The 14,744-nt window shown below is 37.0% G+C and overlaps 1 protein-coding gene across 1 annotated transcript; it reads right to left on the bottom strand.

Moving 5' to 3' along the window:
- Positions 1-78: 78 nt before the first annotated feature.
- On the bottom strand, positions 79-4,666 carry LOC110812980 (uncharacterized). The gene is made up of 7 exons (XM_022039964.2): positions 4,239-4,666; positions 2,335-2,406; positions 2,154-2,221; positions 1,772-1,922; positions 1,571-1,654; positions 1,277-1,369; positions 79-343 (listed from the first exon to the last, which is right to left on the bottom strand). Exons 1-7 carry the CDS (start codon positions 4,521-4,523, stop codon positions 338-340), a joined length of 759 nt encoding a protein of 252 aa, XP_021895656.1. The 5' UTR covers positions 4,524-4,666; the 3' UTR covers positions 79-337.
- Between the last annotated feature and the right edge of the window lie 10,078 nt (positions 4,667-14,744).

Genomic DNA, 14,744 nt, shown 5'->3' with positions numbered 1-14,744 from the left:
AGTTCTTGTTTATTATATATACATGACTAGCAATCATGGGGTAATTTTGGAAGAAGGGGAAAGAAAAGAAACCAGATATACAATTCAATATTTGCACTTGAATTTTCTTTCAATTTCTTGTCTACTTTAAGGAAGGATTACAGGGCTTCTTTTTCTTTTTCTTGTACTTGTTCTTCCTCTTCAGAGGTAAGGAAAATACAAGGACATTTTTACAGTTCTTAAATTTATAAATTTCTTGAATTTAAGTACAACTTGACGAAATGTAATGTACAATAGATCTTCCCGACCCTGATTTATCAGTGTGTAGTAGAAGACGTTAACACGAGTCTTGCTCCATTTAACCCTTCAAAAGAGAAAAAAAGAGCAGCAACACTCAGCAAAAGTTAAAAGTGAATAAGCAAAAAAATATCTAGGAAGATGAAGATGAAGCAGATGTATCAACAGATTCAGAGTTCCGAGAATTTGTCAGCTAGACATGAACTACGTATTTCACAACATAATAACCGGTTAATCCTATACAAGAAGCTGTATATCTATACATCAACTGCTACATTAAAACGGTCCAAAGCAAGTACTTTTTACACCAGATAATAATGAATGCATTAAGTCTAAATCCCGGAATTGAGTTCAATATCAGACAGGTTAAAAGTGATGTTTATTGTTTAAGTTTAGAATTACTTCCGGGTCGTGCAAAACCTTCCAATATACTCAGATTAGTCATGTATTCGGGTTGAATAAGTGAATCGGTTATCACAACAACAGAAAGAAAGTATTAGAGGGCAAGGCTCTATTCATAGATGTGGATCTCAGACCTATGAATGGAGATATTCTCGAAACTCACAAAGACAAAAGGAAGTGAGTTAGACAAAAAGAGAAGTAACTTGGATAAAAAAAGAAGTAACTTGGACAAAAAGAAACGAAGTGACTTAGACAAATCTTTTTTGTCAATAACCTCAGACCAATCAATCGAATATTGATTAATAAGTCGATTTGCTTTATAAAAAGAAAATATCAATGAACTTCTATGAAATGGTTTCACGGGATTCAGCCAATTGTTTTGATCGTGGGATATCATTGAGAAATAGGAATCCCTGTTATCAAAAGATTTCCTACGATTCTTTCTAGTATGGAATGAGTCAATCATCCACTTTGGTATCTTATTGAACAAAAATGGTGATATTGTTCCTCCATTGATCAAGAATTTCGATTTTTGAGAAGTATTATGATCATCCAATAAAGTAAGAAGATGAAGAGACGGAAGAAACATTGGTCTTACCTGTCTTCTCCTCCTGCTTTGTAAGTAACAAGATTGAGCCACAATATAGCACGGCAAAAGAAAGACAGTGAACTGAAGAAGTGAGATCTGAATCTGCAATTCCAAAATTTCAATTAGTCTTTAAACAGGAGAGGAATAACAAATGCTCACCCAAGACCCATTACCAAAGCTGTTTATTCGCTTAAGTTTTTAAGATTGATTACCAGCCTAAGACATAACTTCCGAGAAACATTAGATGCATGTTGATTCTACTTACTCGGGAGAATGTTTAAGAATATTAAAGATTCTACTTACTCGGAAGAATGTTGAAGATTCTTGCACCAAACCTGAATCTCTTGTGACCATAAGAGCTTGGTGTAGAAGCAAAACCATCAGCAACTGGACCATAATTCAAAGTTTTGGAAGATATAAGTAATAACCTTTGAACCACTAGGAGGGGCAATTGTGAATAACAAGAACAAAAAGAAAAGCTGTTTTAGAGTATACATTACTTACAATGAAAGCAACAGAGCGGAGACAGGCAATGCTACCAGTTGTTGCACCAGCATAATCCTCATATTCTGACTGTAAATATTGACGTTCAGAAGCAGCAGCTAAAACTATAAGATGAGAATCCCGGAGATTCATGTGTGGGCCCCATGCTTGGCTAATACAACAGGAAAATTGTGAAGCGTGAAAAGTTAGTATAAACCTATGAATATAATGTAAACTGCTTTAAAAGGTATTCAAGGCAATTCAGGTAGCATGATTGATCCAGGAACTGATGAACAGATATTGGATCCTTATGCACACTATGCCTATACAAATATGCAGGAACTGATGACCAGATATTGTACTAAAGAAAGAACATGACCTTCCAAAAATCCCGAGAACTTACCTAATATCAATTGCTAGAACATCAGGACTGCTCCTCTGTGGGGGGAGAGAATAATTTGGTGAAAAGATCTATTGGAAAGATCAACAGATAAACATTCGTTACTCATTGATCATATTATTTTCATTTTCGAGGATTCTAGGGTTGAATATTTCGAAATTAGATGCAAGGAAAGTCATAAAACCTTGTTGCAGATTTCACATGTTATGTCACCTTTCTTGTTGCACCATCTCTGGATACACTTCCTATGCGCAAACTGCAAACAAATATGCTAATATTAAGAGAAGGATTTTGAATATCTTAAAAAGTTACTGCATGCCCGGCATGATCTTCAGCACTCTAGATGAAAAGCATAGACTGAATTATTATACTACCACACATGATTTTTTTTTTTTGAAATAAACAATATTATTGAGAAAGGCACCTAAGAGGTGACAACCTGCATACAACATATTTATATATTAATCAGCAAGTCAATAAGGTTCTCCAAATCCTCCATAGAGTATAAACTATGACCCAATAACAAAAAACCAAGGGTCCAGAACCATAAACTATCCCACATGATAACATAATAAGTATATTGAGAAGCAGCAAAAAAAGATAATAAATCATACAAATTCAGAAAGAAAACACTAAATTCAGAGATTATACAAGAGCACAAATTGCAGCCTACAGTAAAAACCTTATGTAGAAGAATAGCATCAACGATACTACTACGACGCAAGGGCCCTCTATATAAGGGCTCAAGGTCAAAAGTTTTGTTTCGAAAATTCTTGAGCAAATGAAATATATATTTCTTGGTCCATTAAACAAAAAGAATAATAAATTGAAAACCTTCTCAAAAACTTTTTTCAATCTATAAGCACCATAACAAAACCGTTTGTTGCTCTAAACCCAGTTCTTGATCTTCACAAATCTAACAGCTTTCCTTGCATCAAATGGCTGCACAAATTTTTGTTCCAAGGAATATTTCCATTTTCAATAATAGTTATTATTTTAATAAAAAGGATTTTATCTTCAACTGCATAATCTAAATGTTTATGATTTTGACAGTGTTGAAGGCATATTCCAATTCTTTTGCAGAAAATTGAAAGAAAATAGTAGATATATATATATATATACACAACAATTTCCACATATCCTTATGGCATTCATTAAAGCCCTGTCTCTCAACAGAACCGAAAAAAAAAAAAAAAAAAGCAGGAAAATCTAAAACAATAAATTACTAATGAAGTTGAAACTTCTCTATATTTAGTGGCAAAAGAGAAAAATATACAAAATCCATATCTTAATGTCATAATCTGAAGTGATATGATTTTCAGAACATTCAAATTCTCAAAATCTATTCCTCTTCCATCCTTCAAATTCAAAGCTTCTATCTTTTCTTTCAACCTTATTATAAAAAAAAAAACCATTTTTTTATTTTTTCTTAATCTGTACTTGGAAAAATCAAAGAGAGAGAGAGAGAGAGAGAGAGTCAAACAAAAAAATGTAGACACAAACAAGCATGAAAAGACTCAATAAATGCACACAACCACAAGACCCACAAGGCAGTGGCGCACTTGCCAATCCATAATAAAATAACCCTTAAAATATACCAAACCATTTATTTTGTTAACAACTCCATAAAAAATCAAACCAGTATCCAACAAAATCCTTTTAAAAAAACCCATTGAGGAACCAAGGAGTTCATATTATAAGTTTGCTTAACAAAATGGATAAAAACTCAAATGATGAACCCAACAAATTACTAAAGAAGATCAGTAGTAGATTCTCAGAGAAAACCCCACCTTTCCTTTTCCAAAAATTAAAGCTTTAACTGAGTTTTTGACCTAGAAAATTTTGTAGCAGAGAAGGAGAAGTACCCTCCATTGCAAGGGCTTACCAAAACCCAAAAAGAGGAGAGAAAAAGCAAAAGCCAAAATATAAAAATGGAAGTTCAAAAAATTAAACACTAACCAAAATTAATTCTATTAATCAACAAAGAATCATAAACAGGTAACAAAAAAAAACATAATCAGAGCATGAGAAAACAGTGAAAAAGGGAAAAAGTTGGAATTTTGAAGGAAAACCCAGAAGAGAAAATACCTTGAGAGAGCCATTACAGGCACAAGGAGCCTCCATTTCATGGACCTCGTCTTCTTCTTGGCATATCCTACATTCCACCATTTCCTTCACCTTCTTTGCAGAACAAGACGAACCTTCTCCTCCATTACTGTTCTCCACAACCAAAACGGCACCGTTTTCCTTTTTGGGTTCACCGTCAAAGCATGTCTGTCTCTCGAATTCTTCGCTTTCTCTTCCGCCATTGACAGACTCAAAGCAAGCTGATGTTATCAAGCGATCCACGCACACCATGAAATCGTCCACCATTTTCACTCTCTCTTTCCCTGTATGTATATATATATATATGTAGTTGTTTATATATACGTGTGTCAGTGTAGTTTTTCTAAGAAGAAGCAGAGCAGAGGAGGAACATTATAGAGAAAAAAGAGGAAATGGCCATGGGAGAGCTTGAAAAAGGAGAGACCTTTCTTTAGCGGAATTTACACAAGGAGACCTCCTTTTATGTATATTTACATAACTACCCCTCCGATTAGGCTGTTGTTCCAATCTTGTCCCAACAAATTAAGCAAATTTTCTTTTTTCTGAATTGCAGATATATATATATATATATATATATATATATATTCTATTTTCTTTAATTCTTATCAATTTACTACCTAAATTTTAAAATAATAATCAACTTATTTCTCAAAAATTAAAATTTTCACTGTAATAAATAACACATTCTATTATATGTATATGTGTATATATTGCCGGCACATAATTTTCTAAAACATTTTGGATAAGCACAAATCCTCTTCTATAATTTTTCATTTAGATCATCATAAAAGTGTTTATCCGTTTCAAAATAGTAATTAAAGTCATAATTATTACTATTTAAATAATTAATTAGTCAGCAAAACATTGTATTAAGACATAATTAATGCATTCTTACTTGCATAATTAGGATATATTTTGTCATAATTTTATATGTCAAATTATCATTTAGATTAGAATTTGACCATATAATTTTAGAAAAAAATTAAATGTATAAAATATTTTATTCCAATATTTATAATTAAATTATTGTTGGCATAAGTTTTTTTTTTTCTTTTGGGTATTATAATATTTATTAGTAGAATTTTATACATCTATATATATATATGTAATTTTCTCATTTTCTCGGAAACTTCATAAATAAGTTGCAATGTTTTCTCGGGAAAATATATTTATCAATGGATAAGACCCAATGAGCTGTCTCATCTAAAAGTGTTCATAATTCAATTAATTAATTTCTAATTTTAGCATATATTATAAATTAATTAAACCTCAATTATTGGAATTTCGTGTTGTTTTATTTTTTATTTTTTATTTTTTATTTTTAAAATTTCCTCACCCTCCTAATTTTTTATTACAAAAATCTTGGTATCCCCATTAATTTATTATTAATCTACTATTTCCAAATTCAACACTTTAAAAAAAAAAATTCAAACTTAATAATTAATTTAATTAGAAAATTAATAACAATAAATTGTTTTTTAATTTAATAAATTTGTTTTTTTTAATTTTTTAAAAATATTTAAAATGGGTTTAATGAATTTTATTATTTTCATTATGTAATTTGAGTATTAATTTAATAATTTGATTTTAAAAATAATAATAATAATAATTAGTCTCATTTTTCAATGAATATAGTTGGCACCCACCATTACCACAATTGAATAATTGTTTTGTTTGGTTAGAAAATTTGTGATTGTCATAAAAACCAGTGGACCTGCTCCTCATCAAACTAATTTTACCTTTTTAAAATATAAACAATGCCAAACAAGACCTAAGAGAGAAGGCTACCTAAAGTAACCCAAAAGGGGAAAATTAAAGAAATAAACATAAATTTTAAGGTCTTGTTTGGATGTTTACCTAATGAATGTCTTTTTTTTTTTTTAATATAAGAAAATGACATTCATCTTTTTTGTGCTTCATGCTTACATCTTTCCACTTTGATCAAAGTGAATTATTACTTGGATCTCACCTTGTTCCTACTTCTTTAATTTTTTTTTTATATTACCATAATTTTGTTTGTATTATAAATAAAGTATTTTTATTTAATAAAATTCAAATAATATAATACGATAATATTACGAATAAAGTATATTTATAATATAAGAAACTATATAAATTAAATATATATATTTTATTTATTATATCTCATGTTACTTTATAGGTGAGCATCTTTTTTAAGATCATCTTCGTCGTGAATTAACATATATTTTATAAAACATAACTTTAACGAGAAAGTAATTAGCTTGATAAATTAATTATCATTAACTTGTCCGTATATTTATAATATAAGAAACTATATAAATTAAATATATATATATTATTTATTATATGTCATGTTAGTTTATAGGTAAGCATTTTTTTAAAAATCATTGTCGTCGTTAATTAACATATATTTTATAAAATATAACTTTAATGAGAAAGTAATTCACGTGAATTTAATAAAAACTTAAGTATATTATCAGAGTCGTCTGCAATTATCATTAATAGCTTATGTGCGTACTTGTTATACCAATAGTTATATTAACTATATTTATTTTATAAATTATAAGATCAAATTGATACATACAAAAATTTCATCTCTCACATTGGTTATACATAGAGAAAGACTTATCGACGATAATAAAAAATTTTTTTATTATAAATATACACATTTTATTCATCACGTAGTACGTACATATTCATAATAACTTAACATTATACTAATCCATGATAATATATAATATAATCTAAATTCATAACTTATTGTAAAACTTGAAACGTACTAACAATTCAGTTAAATATATGTATATTAAAAATAAAATATTTTTAGCATTCGTGAATATTGTATGAAATTCTTTTTGTAAAACCTAATTATGATAAGTTAATGTTTTAGGACCAATTTAAAATTATAATTATTTTATTATTTTTTTATAAGACAATGATTATATTAAATAATTAAAATTAGATTATCCCTTCAAATATGATTATGTTTTTAAAAAACTATTTAAAATATTTAAATATTTTATTCTGGGGTATTATTCTCTCTAATTCATTTTTCAATGCTCAAAACCGTACCATGTAGCACCCGGAAAAAAAAAAAAAAAAAAAAAAAAAAAAAAGAAGGGGGGGGGGGCCACGTCAGCAGCCACGTCAGCAGGCCCGGTCAGCAGTCCCGGCCAACCGGGGCCTGCCACGTGGCAAGATCGCGTCACTCCAAAAGGAGCCACGTTGGCGATCCGCGTGGGTGCGATCCGACGGCCCAGATCAATCGCGCGATCGGACGGTCCAGATTCAAACGCACGGACGGCCCAGATTCAATCAAAAACGAACGGTCCAGATTAAAACGAAACGAACGGCTGTGATCAAAAGGCAATGGGTTATAAATAGAACCCCCACACCAGACCACAAACCCTAGCCGCCAGCCGCTCGCCGGAGAAGACGAACCAGAGGCCGACCGCCGCCACCCGCCGCCGCACCGGGGAAATTTCCGACCGCCGATCGAGGTAAATTTCATACCCCCGACTCGTTTTTCCCCACTGATTCCTCCTATGGCCAAATCGAAGCCGAAATCCCGGCCAAACGGCCGGAATACGCGGCCGAAGCCCAGCGGCGCCGCCGCGCCCCCTCTCGGTTTTTGCCTCCGACGAGGCCCTTCCCGGCCTCCGTTCGATGCAATTTTTATATCACCGTGATCACCATTCTTTTCTCTACAGGTTGACCGAAGCCAAATCACCAAAACACGAACCTCGCCGGAGGGTCGCCGTACCCGAGAGCGCCGCCGCCGGTAAGCTCCGCTTTTCCGTGATTTTTTTGGCCCCCCGAGGGCCCTAAGGTTGTTTTCTGACAAGGACCGATGCGAGTGTGGCCGAATTCGGCCGAAAACGGCCGAAAACAGCCAACCCGAGGCGACTCGCCGCCGCCAGCGGCGGCGCCGTCGCCGGAGCACGGCGGAGCCGCCGTGCCGGAGTTGCGATTTGGGCCGAAAGAGGCCCTGGGCCTAATTTGGATTTTTTTTGGAACACGTGCAGGTACTGTTAGCGTGTTTCAGTTCCCCGGGAAAAATTCAGGGAAAATTAGGGACAGCCTGCAGGCGCACTGTGAATCGTATTCGGATCCCGAAAACAAGTAAGGACCCCTCACCCTATTTCCTATCACGGTATTAAAGTTCAAAATGATAAAACGGTATTTCTTGAATTAACGCATGTGTGAAATTGCTTAAGGTTGCTAATGGAGCCCGAGTCTAGTGTGATTAATGATTTACTGTTATTTGGCCTGTTTTACACTGTTTTACAGCTTTAAATGCATTATGGGGTTTGATGTGTTCATTTTATAGTTTCGAATGCATATATTACTGTTTTATTAATTATGGGTTGAATGACTGGAGAACTGATACTGTATGTTGTCTGTTCGGCATGAATTACGATTTGCTTGTTTAAATGTGAATTGATGATGCTTATTGAGGAAAAGGAAAATGAAAGATTGTGTAGACTGATAATTGTATGATGGGGTCAGCCTGACTAGATATCCTGGGAGATGGTGGACGGACCGGGTCCGTAGGGAACCCTACCGGGATTGTGGTCTCACATGCCGGACGGGGTATGGAGATCTTATGGTTTTGGCGCCCATACCGGACGGGGTATGGGGACGGCCCGTTTCACCCTCATACCGGACGGGGTATGGGGACGGCCCGTTTCACCCTCATACCGGACGGGGTATTGAGGTTTATGGTTTTGGCGCCCATACCGGACGGGGTATGGGGACGACCCGTTTCACCCTCATACCGGACGGGGTATTGAGGTTTATGGTTTTGGCGCCCATACCGGACGGGGTATGGGGACGGTCCTGGAAACTGATTATGAATGTTAAAGGTTAACGGGTAGCGGAACCCTTATGGACCCCCACGGATACTAGTAGGCTGGTAAATGAGAAAAAGATATGTTGTACAATGATTGAATTACAAGAGGCGTGATAAGTGTTATGTTTTACAGCTTAGATTATTCAATGATTATGATAATGTTATTGTTTTTCTCATATTGTTTTCATAAATTCCACCAAGGTAAGTGGATGGTAAAGGTTTTCATGTTAATAAACGAGTTTGTTGTAAATTATGCTCCATTGGTCTTTTTTGTGTTTTTCTACCCACCTTTATCTCCGTGACGGTGAGATATCGTGATGTTCTTACTGGGCTAGTGTAGCTCACTCCTTAATTAACCATTTCAGATCAGGAAGACATGGTTCCCGAGCCCGTTCCGCAGGAGGACGACGAAGGGGATGCCTAGAGACTCTGTAGTCATACGCGTAGTTTATTTTCGAGTTTTCTTTCTTAGTTAGTTTAACCTTTTATATTTTAAGTACGTTTTTGGTTTTTCGTGTAAGGGATGTTAACTGAAATTTTGATCTCGCTTCCGCATTCGATATATTTAAATACTCATTTCTTTTAATATTTTCCGGGGCCGTTACATACCAAGGGACCACTAGTCCACTACCTAAAAAATAGCATTACCTAAAAAATAGCATTACCTAATTATAAGTTCTAACCATGCACCAAAAGAAATTTTTCTATATGTTTTTTTACAAAAAATATATATATATATATATATATATTAATTTTTTAATAATTTATAATTATTTTAATTAAAATAATTTAATTATCACATAATATTTATTTATATAAAAAATATAATATATTCCTTAAAATTTATTTGAATTTAATTATTGTAATTCAAACAAAACATTAATGAATTAAAATAATAATTTACTAAATTAAACATTATAAATCAGTTATCAATAACTTATAATACATTCACAAAATGATAATTTTTATATTATATTTGAATTTGTAAAATTTAAATAAAACATAAAAATTTTATTGATAAATACTTTTAAATTTTTTAATATATTCATGATGATTTTTTAAAATATATTATATATATTAGACCATTTAAAACAAAAAGTCATTATTATTGAATGCAATAACGTAAAAGTTACTTCATTATATCTTAATAATTTTTTGAACAACTTCATACGGCTCTCATTGTAAGAAAATATCTTTTATTTTGAGTCATGAAATTCATGTCAAAATTGTACAAAATAATCAATGGGTTAAATTTGAATTTTCTTTTGACGGGTTTTAAGAATATTTTGTGCTTATATCAATGTTTTATTTTTAATTGATTCATATATTTAATGTTGCGAGTTATTAGCATAGGAGTTGCCAATATTAACATTGTAACACATAAATAAAAATAAAAATTTTTATTTTATTTATTTGTTTGATTTTTATTTAATTTAATTTAATAAAAATAAAAATAAAAATAGTGATAAAATTAAGTAAAAATAATATTTGGATTTAATTGAAATTGTTTTTGGGATAAGAGGGAGAAAATATGGATTCTGAGGGTGTTTTTTAAAAGAAAATCGAAAACCGGGGGTCAAAACGTAATTTAAAAAAGTTGTGCCACGTCAAAACCACGTCAGCAGCCACGTCAGCGGCCCGGTCAGTAGCCCCGGCCAACCAGGACGCGCCGCGTGGCAGGGCAACGCTGACCAGGGAACGGGCCACGCGGGCGATCTGCATGCGCGCGATAGGACGGCCCATATCCGTTCCCGCGCACACGGACGGCCCAGATCAAACGTGCGCACAGACGGCCCAGATTGCATCACGATGAACGGTCCAGATTTAATCTTGGTGGACGGTTGAGATTAAAAAGCAAAGGGTATAAATAACCCCACCCACAGTAGAATACCACTGTTATCACCGTTCTTTTCTCTACAGGTTAATTGGAGCCAACCATCAAAACGCAACTCACGCCGGAGGAGCTGCCGCACCCGAGAGCACCACCGCCGGTAAGTTTCGGTTTTTCATGATTTTTTGGCCCACCGAGGGCCCTAGGATTGTTTTATCGCAGGGACCGATGCAAGTGTGGCCGAATTCGACCGAAAACGGCCAACCCGAGGCAAATCGCCGCCGCAAACGGCGGCGCCATCGCCGAAGCACGGCGGAGTCGCCGTGCTGGAATTGCGATATTGGCCGAAAGGGGCCCTAAGTCTGATTTGAGATTTTTTGGGACACGTGCAGGTATCGGTAGTGCGTTTCAGTTTTTCGGAAAAAATTCAGAAAAATTAGGGACAGCCTGTAGGCGCACTGTAGAGCCGTATTCAGACCCCGAAACAAGTAAGGACCCCTCACCCTGTTTCCTATCACGGTATTAAAGCTAAATAAATAATTAAATTGTACTTTGTGACTTTATAGATGCATAATTAATTAAGATTGTCAATGGAGCCCGAGTCTGATATAGTGTTGGTATGTTATTGTCTGATTTAATTTTCAGTATTAAAAGCAGCATGATGTTTGATGTAATTATGTTATGGTCTCGTATGCATGAATCATGATTTCTTTTATCATGGTTTGTATTATGATGAACCCGATACTGTGTTGTCTTGTTTGTGTGTATTACTAGTTTACATGTTGTGTGTGTTGGATGATTGAAACTAAGGAAAAAAGGCAAAAAGGTTTTGTGAATTGATAAATGGATAATGTGGACAGCCTAACTAGATATCCTGGGAGATGGTGGACGGACTGGGTCCGTAGGGAACCCTACTGGGAACGTGGTCTCTCATACCGGACGGGGTATGGAGACCTTATGTGTTTTGGCGCCCATACCGGACGGGGTATAGGGACGACCCGTTTCACCCTCATACCGGACAGGGTATTGAGGTTCATGGTTTTGGCGCCCATACCGGACGGGGTATGGGGACGCCCTGGAATCATGTTATAAATGTTAAGAGTTCACGTGTAGAGGAGACCTCATATGGATCCCCAGGGATACTAGTAGGCTGGTAAAAGAGGAAATCTGTTTCCCGATGATTGAAATGTAAAGGTGTAACAGCCCGTTTTTTTTTTCTTAACGGTGTACGATAAAGCACCCATACAACACAATACCGAAATCCATATTATTCCAACCATGCACAAGAGATATCCACCTTCCATGTTCCAAATCAATTGTACATACATCTCCACCTCTACAACACATAGTAATACAATATCAAACATTCCTAGATATTCAATATCCAGACCAAACCATCCTCTCAAACTACTTTAAATCACAAACAAAACTTGTGCCCTATGGCACTACCGACGGGGCTCCGTTACCAGCCGCTCGGATCCCAATTCCGTCCTTACTCCACCTGTGAATGATGAGAAGTGAGTTCACATAACTCAATACGATAAAAATCAAGTTGTAAGTGTAATATGCAGTGACAAGAATTTCCAGAAATGTCTATATGCATTTATCCTACCCAACCCCAAACAACTCCTAACCCTCTCCCTACACTAATTATCAAGGTCCCATTCCAAGGCAATAGCACGGCCAAACAACCCCCCCCCCCCACCCAACAATCATCCACTAACTCTCGTCACCAACATCGGCGACTCATACACTCTTCCCCCATCTCCCGACCTCACGAGGCCACACACACACACACCCAACCACCTTCATTCCACGTCACCAATATCGGCGACTCACACCTATATCTCCACCTCTCGACCTAATAGGCCACGCACACACCCACACACCATTATTCCGCGTCACCAACATCGGCGACTCACACTCACTCCTCCACCTCTCGACCTAAAGAGGCCACACACACACACAAATGCCATCATCTCGCGTCACCAACATCGGCGACTCATACTCACTCCTCCACCTCTCGACCTAAAGAGGCCACACACACACACAAATACCATCGTCTTGCGTCACCAACATCGGCGACTCATACTCACTCCTCCACCTCTCGACCTAAAGAGGCCACACACACACACAAATACCATCCTCTCGCGTCACCAACATCGGCGACTCATACTCACTCCTCCATCTCTCGACCTCGTTGGGCCACGCACACACACAAACATTTCCACCTCCCGTCACCACCATCCGTGACTCATGCACCCTTCTACCCCTCTCGGCCTTGCTAGGCCACACTCACATACATATCCCCTCCCTGCTCCACCAACATCGGCAACTCAACCCGCCCCTACCAACGGCCTCCAAATCTCCCCTCCCAAACCGCATGCTCCCATCTCCCCTTATACCATGCTAGTCCCAAGCATTCTAACTTACTAACTCCTACTGACCACATTACTCCTCTTCTCCCACCCAATCCCCCTCAAATCCTGCTTCCTAGTCCCCTCTGCCGTACCCTTCCAGCTCCCTTCCCTCTCCCACTGCCCCTACCCACTACCTCCCCCATCCTCCTGCCTCCTCCCGGTTCCTATACACTTTTGCCTACCTAGGGCGATTAACCTCTCAGCTTGCACCGTTTCACGCCACATACACGCCCTCACCACCGTGCATTTCGGGGAAACACATCACCGCCTATTAACGGCTCCCTCCACATCCCCACCCACGCACACACCACACACACACCTCTTCTGTCCTCTCGAGTTTTTATCCCACCCGCGCCCCCTAGATTGTTCTCTCACATCCTCCTCACTCTGTTCTACCCGTACCACCCCCATCCTTCCCCACGGCTCCCCCCCACACGCCCCCAACACCGCCATACTTTCCCTTCCTTCCCTTTCTTCTCATGATTCTTTAGCTGTCTAGACCCATATGCTATAACCTTTCCATGCTGCATCAGGACACAACCTAGGCCCAGATAGGAGGCATCACTATAAACTGTATACCCTCCTGATCCACTCGGTAGAGCCAGCACGGGTGCAGTAGTCAGTCGCTTCTTCAATTCTGAAAAACTCCTTTCGCAGTTCTCATTCCAATCAAACTTTGCATTCTTCTTTGTGAGTTGGGTTAGAGGGGCCGCTAGACTGGAGAACCCTTCGACAAACCGGCGGTAATAACCCGCCATCCCTAGGAAACTGCGAATTTCCTTAACTGTTGTCAGCCTTTCCCAACCAAGTACCGCTTCAACCTTTTCGGGGTTCACCGACACCCCTTCCTTCGATATAACATGTCCTAGGAAGGTGGTTTGCTCGAGCCAAAATCTACACTTGCTCAACTTTGCATACAACTTCTTTTCCTTGAGTACCTAGAGGACTTGGGCAAGATGATGAGCATGTTCTTCTCTACTTTTTGAGTAGACTAAGATATCATCGATGAACACGATGACAAATTTATCCAAAAACTCTCTGAAGATTCTGTTCATTAGATCCATAAAGATGGCCGGGGCGTTGGTTAGCCCAAACGGCATAACCAGGAACTCATAGTGTCCGTACCTGGTTCGGAATGTCGTCTTGGGGATGTCTTCTGCTCTCACTTTTACCTGATGGTAACCTGATCGTAGATATATTTTAGAAAAGACCTGTGCACCCTGCAACTGATCGAAAAGGTCATCAATCCGGGGAAGAGGGTACTTGTTTTTAATTGTTACCTTGTTTATCCTTCTATAATCAATACACAGTCTCAACGTTCCATCCACTTTCTTTGCAAAAGTAACCCCGGCACCCCATTGGGAAATGCTGTGTCTAATGAAGCCACTGTTTTGTAGCTTAGT

This window comes from Carica papaya, chromosome 5 (assembly GCF_054855325.1).
Source record: "Carica papaya isolate Zhongbai chromosome 5, ASM5485532v1, whole genome shotgun sequence".
NCBI classification, from domain to species: Eukaryota; Viridiplantae; Streptophyta; class Magnoliopsida; order Brassicales; family Caricaceae; genus Carica; species Carica papaya.
The sequence above is the reverse complement of the archived record's forward strand: the minus strand, read 5'-3'. Positions and strand labels throughout refer to the sequence as shown.